Source organism: Salvelinus fontinalis, chromosome 13 (genome assembly GCF_029448725.1).
Source record: "Salvelinus fontinalis isolate EN_2023a chromosome 13, ASM2944872v1, whole genome shotgun sequence".
Lineage (NCBI taxonomy): Eukaryota > Metazoa > Chordata > Actinopteri > Salmoniformes > Salmonidae > Salvelinus > Salvelinus fontinalis.
This window is the reverse complement of record NC_074677.1, coordinates 40,544,457-40,551,943: the sequence shown is the minus strand read 5'-3', so window position 1 is coordinate 40,551,943 and position 7,487 is coordinate 40,544,457. Positions and strand designations below refer to the sequence as shown.

At 47.1% G+C, this 7,487-nt stretch overlaps 1 protein-coding gene across 1 annotated transcript in view; it reads right to left on the bottom strand.

Moving 5' to 3' along the window:
* Nucleotides 1-439: 439 nt before the first annotated feature.
* The window catches only part of LOC129868674 (regulator of G-protein signaling 14-like), a 34,833-nt gene continuing 27,785 nt past the window's right edge, over nucleotides 440-7,487 (bottom strand). Inside the window, exons 14-15 of the mRNA XM_055942851.1 lie at nucleotides 6,062-6,176; nucleotides 440-1,572 (exon numbers count right to left, since the gene is read on the bottom strand). Of these exons, the coding sequence (XP_055798826.1) occupies nucleotides 1,190-1,572; nucleotides 6,062-6,176 (498 nt within the window). The 3' untranslated portion in view covers nucleotides 440-1,189. The remainder of the gene's footprint in view (nucleotides 1,573-6,061; nucleotides 6,177-7,487) is intronic.

Here is a 7,487-nt window from a genome sequence, read left to right as displayed (position 1 = left end):
TGGCATTCAGGCCAAATAGTTCAATCTTGGTTTCATCAAATATTTTTTAATTATAGTACAAAGACAGTGCTCGCTCTGAGAAGATGTAGACTATTTGTACTCTTTTCTACAACTAGATGCAGGACTGCTTGAGGTGTAAGGCTAAGAGACATGCCTGTGGATAGTTAAGTGGGATGGCTAATAATTATACTCTTCCTCTCTCTCCTCCCCTCTCTGTCTGCTCTCTGTGTCTGACTTGCAATGAATACTAAAAACATGCCGAAGGAGACTGAACATAAAAGGCTGCTACATACCCAGGCAATTTTATGCTCTACAGTATCTCTTCACCAAGCAAGATAAACATTCATTTCTCCACTGGATTATTTCAAGTGATGAAATTGTTTTGGCAAACGTTGTATTCCAATGACCTAATATAATTTAATTTACACTTTACACTGTAGGTTATCAATACATTCATTTATTATCTCCCAGGCAAAATAAACAGCAAAGCAACAGTAAAAACATCCAGACACTATAGGTAACCATTTATACTGTGCATTTAAAGGTCCGATGCATCCATTTTTATGTTTTTATCAAATCGTTTTTTGGGTAACAATTAAGTTCCTTACTGTGATTGTTTTCAATTAAAATGGTAAAAAAGAAACAAAAATTGCTTCTTGGAAAGGAGTAATTTCTCAAGCAAGAATTTAGCTAGGACTGTCTGGAAGTGGGGAGGGGAAAATTGAAAATTTGTTGTTATTGGCAGAGAGGTTTGGAACTCTCTTTCTTATTGGTATATTAACTAATTTACTGCATGGTGATGTCACCATAGAAGGCCAAAACTCCCTCCCACCAAAACAGGCAGAAATTTCAGGTATTTTCAAACTAAAAAGTCATTATCATAATTTTCACAATTTCACAGTATTATTCCAACTTCATAATGTGGAAATATATAGAAAACACAGGACAACCACATTTCTGACTGCACTGAGCCTTTAAGCAAAGTGAAAATACCAAAGGTCAGGTAAACAACATGAGGCAATAGAAGGCACAGAACTGTAATTCAGCTTAATAAATAAGGTAAAACAGGCATTCCTAACTCGCCTGGGTACCAGTCTGTTTAGCTAACATTCCTCTGTCATTGCTAAACAGACTTGTACCCAGGCTAATTCATAATCCATTCATCCACAGCATTTCTCTTTTCCCTCGGTCACACCACAGTCTCGCGGCCAGGGTCAGGGTCTGAGAGCTGGCTGTCTGAGGAGGGCGGTCTGGTCTGCTCCTCCCCTCCCACTCCTGTGTCTGAGAACTGCAGTGGAGGCCCAGAGGGAAGCTGAAAGGACTCAGGGAAGGCATGGAAGTGGACAGGAGATGGCTCCAGCTCTGTCTCAGTGAGCCCTCGTCCATCCTGACCCCGCAGTCCCCCCATTCCTCCTCCTCTTTTCCCCTGCTCCTCCTCCTGGTCCTCCTCCTCGTGCGCCTCAGCCAGAGGGAGCTGTAGGAACTGAGGAAGCCACAGCTGCTCCTTCTTCAGCAGGCCTCTCTGATCGTCCACATTGCAGCACTGGGCTTTGGACAGAAGTTCCATCAGACCTGCAGACAACAGACAAATCATGTTAGGCTCATGTCTTAATGTACATCCGGTTTGGAGCGAGCGGTCGCATTTGCATTCGCTCTGCAGGTAGTATAAATTTTCATTTCATTTTCATTACATTTCATTATAGTACAACGGTTAATTTGTCTAACCTTAGCAATTTCTTCTTAGCTAGCTACTTAGCCGTCTGTGTATAAAAGATAATTGCGTAATTATCGTATTCCGTCGTCTATCGTAGTCCACACTGCTATCTGCCCAGCAGCTAGCAAACGTCCACCGTCTACCGAATAGTAGTATAAACTTTTCATTACATTTCATTATAGTACAACGGTCTGATTTTCATTTTCACTACAGTACAACGGTTTGATTTGTTTGATCTTAGCTAGCTACATAGCCGTCTTTGCATCAAACATAATTGTGTAGTTATTGAGGTTCGCCAGCCAGCTATTTTCGCCCTAACGTAACGCAACGTAGCCAAACACTGCTAGCTAGCCAGCTTCCCACCGAATAGCAGCATTGTAGAAACGAGTGCATTACAACGGAACGACTTGATCAGTGTAGTGTTGGCTGACTACACAGTTGTCTTTGCTATCTTTGATTTGTATTTGTTCGATCTTAGCTAGCTACTTAGCTGGCTACATAGCCGTCTTTGTATCGGTGATAATTGTGTAGTTATCAAGGTTCGCTGAGGTTCGCTAGCCAGGTATTCTCGCCCTAACGTAACGTAGTCAACCCTGCTAGCTAGCCAGCTAGCCACCGATTAGCAGCACTGTAGAAACGATTACATTACAACGAAACGACTTGACTTGTGTAGTGTTAGCTAGCTACATAGTTTTCTTTGCTATCTTTTTATCTAAGATAATTGTGTAGCTTTGAGTAATTATCGGTTAGCTAGCCAGCTATTTTTCGCCTGCCGCGCTGCCGTCCTCCTACCTAGCCAACACTGCTAGCTAGCCAACTTCTACCGAATAGCAGCACTGTAGAAACTTACATTTCAACGGAACGACTTGATTAGCGTAGTGTTAGCTAGTTGTCTTTCCTGTCCTTGTATCCATGATAATTGTGTAGTTTAGAGAAATTTAGTGAAATTGTCGAGGTTACCTAGCCAGCTTCACTTTCAACAACGTAGCCACTGCTAGCCAGGCTACTTCACCAGCCAGCAGCACTATATCATTTTAGTCAATAAGATCTTGTATGTTATTCTTATTTTTTGCAACGTAAGCTTAACTTTCTGAACATTCGAGACGTGTAGCCCACTTGTCATTCTAATCTCCTTTGCATTAGCGTAGCCTCTTCTGTAGCCTGTCAACCATGTGTCTGTCTATCCCTGTTCTCTCCTCTCTGCACAGACCATACAAACGCTTCACACCGCGTGGCCGCGCCCACCCTAACCTGGTGGTCCCAGCCCGCACGACCCACGTGGAGTTCCAGGTCTCCGGTAGCCTCTGGAACTGCCGATCTGCGGCCAACAAGGCAGAGCTCATCTCAGCCTATGCGTCCCTCCAGTCCCTCGACTTCCTGGCACTGACGGAAACATGGCTCACCACAGATAACACTGCTACTCCTACTGCTCTCTCTTCGTCTGCCCACGTGTTCTCGCACACCCCGAGACCTTCTGGTCAGCGGGGTGGTGGCACCGGGATCCTCATCTCTCCCAAGTGGTCATTCTCTCTTTCTCCCCTTACCCATCTGTCTATCGCCTCCTTTGAATTCCATGCTGTCACAGTTACCAGCCCTTTCAAGCTTAACATCCTTATCATTTATCGCCCTCCAGGTTCCCTTGGAGAGTTCATCAATGAGCTTGATGCCTTGATAAGCTCCTTTCCTGAGGACGGCTCACCTCTCACAGTTCTGGGTGACTTTAACCTCCCCATGTCTACCTTTGACTCATTCCTCTCTGCCTCCTTCTTTCCACTCCTCTCCTCTTTTGACCTCACCCTCTCACCTTCCCCCCCTACTCACAAGGCAGGCAATACGCTTGACCTCATCTTTACTAGATGCTGTTCTTCCACTAACCTCATTGCAACTCCCCTCCAAGTCTCCGACCACTACCTTGTATCCTTCTCCCTCTCGCTCTCATCCAACACTTCCCACACTGCCCCTACTCGGATGGTATCGCGCCGTCCCAACCTCCGCTCTCTCTCCCCCGCTACTCTCTCCTCTTCCATCCTATCATCTCTTCCCTCTGCCCAAACCTTCTCCAACCTATCTCCTGATTCTGCCTCCTCAACCCTCCTCTCCTCCCTTTCTGCATCCTTTGACTCTCTATGTCCCCTATCCTCCAGGCCGGCTCGGTCCTCCCCTCCCGCTCCGTGGCTCGACGACTCATTGCGAGCTCACAGAACAGGGCTCCGGGCAGCCGAGCGGAAATGGAGGAAAACTCGCCTCCCTGCGGACCTGGCATCCTTTCACTCCCTCCTCTCTACATTTTCCTCTTCTGTCTCTGCTGCTAAAGCCACTTTCTACCACTCTAAATTCCAAGCATCTGCCTCTAACCCTAGGAAGCTCTTTGCCACCTTCTCCTCCCTCCTGAATCCTCCTCCCCCTCCCCCCCCCCTCCTCCCTCTCTGCAGACGACTTCGTCAACCATTTTGAAAAGAAGGTCGACGACATCCGATCCTCGTTCGCTAAGTCAAACGACACCGCTGGTTCTGCTCACACTGCCCAACCCTGTGCTTTGACCTCTTTCTCCCCTCTCTCTCCAGATGAAATCTCGCGTCTTGTGACGGCCGGCCGCCCAACAACCTGCCCGCTTGACCCTATCCCCTCCTCTCTTCTCCAGACCATTTCCGGAGACCTTCTACCTTACCTCACCTCGCTCATCAACTCATCCTTGACCGCTGGCTACGTCCCTTCCGTCTTCAAGAGAGCGAGAGTTGCACCCCTTCTGAAAAAACCTACACTCGATCCCTCCGATGTCAACAACTACAGACCAGTATCCCTTCTTTCTTTTCTCTCCAAAACTCTTGAACGTGCCGTCCTTGGCCAGCTCTCCTGCTATCTCTCTCAGAATGACCTTCTTGATCCAAATCAGTCAGGTTTCAAGACTAGTCACTCAACTGAGACTGCTCTTCTCTGTATCACGGAGGCGCTCCGCACTGCTAAAGCTAACTCTCTCTCCTCTGCTCTCATCCTTCTAGACCTATCGGCTGCCTTCGATACTGTGAACCATCAGATCCTCCTCTCCACCCTCTCCGAGTTGGGCATCTCCGGCGCGGCCCACGCTTGGATTGCGTCCTACCTGACAGGTCGCTCCTACCAGGTGGCGTGGCGAGAATCTGTCTCCTCACCACGCGCTCTCACCACTGGTGTCCCCCAGGGCTCTGTTCTAGGCCCTCTCCTATTCTCGCTATACACCAAGTCACTTGGCTCTGTCATAACCTCACATGGTCTCTCCTATCATTGCTATGCAGACGACACACAATTAATCTTCTCCTTTCCCCCTTCTGATGACCAGGTGGCGAATCGCATCTCTGCATGTCTGGCAGACATATCAGTGTGGATGACGGATCACCACCTCAAGCTGAACCTCGGCAAGACGGAGCTGCTCTTCCTCCCGGGGAAGGACTGTCCGTTCCATGATCTCGCCATCACGGTTGACAACTCCATTGTGTCCTCCTCCCAGAGCGCTAAGAACCTTGGCGTGATCCTGGACAACACCCTGTCGTTCTCCACCAACATCAAGGCGGTGGCCCGTTCCTGTAGGTTCATGCTCTACAACATCCGCAGAGTACGACCCTGCCTCACACAGGAAGCGGCGCAGGTCCTAATCCAGGCACTCGTCATCTCCCGTCTGGATTACTGCAACTCGCTGCTGGCTGGGCTCCCTGCCTGTGCCATTAAACCCCTACAACTCATCCAGAACGCCGCAGCCCGTCTGGTGTTCAACCTTCCCAAGTTCTCTCACGTCACCCCGCTCCTCCGCTCTCTCCACTGGCTTCCAGTTGAAGCTCGCATCCGCTACAAGACCATGGTGCTTGCCTACGGAGCTGTGAGGGGAACGGCACCTCAGTACCTTCAGGCTCTGATCAGGCCCTACACCCAAACAAGGGCACTGCGTTCATCCACCTCTGGCCTGCTCGCCTCCCTACCACTGAGGAAGTACAGTTCCCGCTCAGCCCAGTCAAAACTGTTCGCTGCTCTGGCCCCCCAATGGTGGAACAAACTCCCTCACGACGCCAGGACAGCGGAGTCAATCACCACCTTCCGGAGACACCTGAAACCCCACCTCTTCAAGGAATACCTAGGATAAAGCAATCCTTCTGCCCCCCCCCCCCCCCCCCCCTTAAAAGATCTGATGCACTATTGTAAAGTGGCTGTTCCACCGGATGCCATAAGGTGAATGCACCAATTTGTAAGTCGCTCTGGATAAGAGCGTCTGCTAAATGACTTAAATGTAAATGTAAATGTAATAGCTACATAGATACCTGAAAACAGCTGATCATTGCAATAATGTCTAGTAGGATCCCACACAAACCACTCCCTTACCATCCATGTCATAGGTTCTTCTAACGGCAGGGTTTCTCAGCCTGGTGTTGGTCCGGACTCTGTCAGCACTAAAGAGGGAGCTGGTATCCACCTCTACAACGGCTGATCTTCTTCCCTAACCAATACAGAAAAATTTCACGTTGTTTGAAATGGCAAGAATTTTTTAAAGCCTAGATTCAATCAGATCAAGTGTTAACCGGTGATAGCGGACTCCCACATAGCTGGTATTTTGGCGGTGTCTGAGTTGTAACTGCGTTAGAGCTGTCAAATTGCTCATGTGGTTGTCACGAAGCTACAACTGCCCCACTCACTTTGGAAATTCAGAACAAGAAAGTGTATGCTATATAATGAAAATCATGAAAGAAATAAGGATTTAATCGGGGTGTAGATTACAACACAGATTCCAGTGTTCAAACTATTCATGTGACTCGGCCATCCAATGGCAATGTCTGCGATACCCACATAAAAAAAATACTACAGTTTGATATAGAACATTCTAGTGCTTACTATAACATGTAGTATACTGTAGTATACTGTACTCCACACTGTAGTTGATAGATTTATTTGACAATTTAAAACACAATAGAACCACATGTGGATAATGCATTAAAATCATCAGGGATGACACAAAAAAAGTTTGAAAATGCATGAAATAAATATTACACACATAAACATACCCTACTAGCCATTCTTTGGTTACACATTTATCAACAAAAAAAAAAACAATGGACAGGATGACATTGCCTTAGCCTAGAGCAGGACTCCCTCAGTAGATCAGCGATCTCAGGCTCCTAAACCAAGTTAAATGATGGTTTAATTACGGCGATGTCAGGTGACGCCAGATGATGATGCAGATGGCTTGTCGGTTCTGGCTTGTCGGTTCTGATATTATCAACACCCGTTGAATATAAACGTTGGCAAAAAAACGTCATTAAATTGTTGTCAGCAGCACAGTCGCAAACGCTCCATATAACATGAAAACAGCCTAACCAGCTCTGCTAGGGCAAGTGAGGTGTTCTCTCATTTGTGTCTGGAAGTATCTAGCAAGCTAGACAACTTTAGCTTATTAGCTTGGGTGCTTGAATGCCATTGCGAGGTCAGAATGCTCAGATCAACACTACTCCTCAGCCAAAGTGTCCAGTGTGCGTTCTGAACACTCCATGAGCAAAATGCTCTGAATTTATGAACTGACAACACTCTGAATGTGAACGCCCAGAGCGCACTTTGGCACTCCAGTGGGAATAAGGAACGCACCCATTAGTACACACTGTAGTATTCCTCAATTGTGTAGTGCTTACTATAGCATTTTGTAGTGTACTGTAGAATTAGAATACTATACTCCACACTGTAGTATCCCTCGATTGTGTAGTGCTTACTATATAATTTTGTAGTATACTGCACAATACTACACTACTGTCACGCCCTC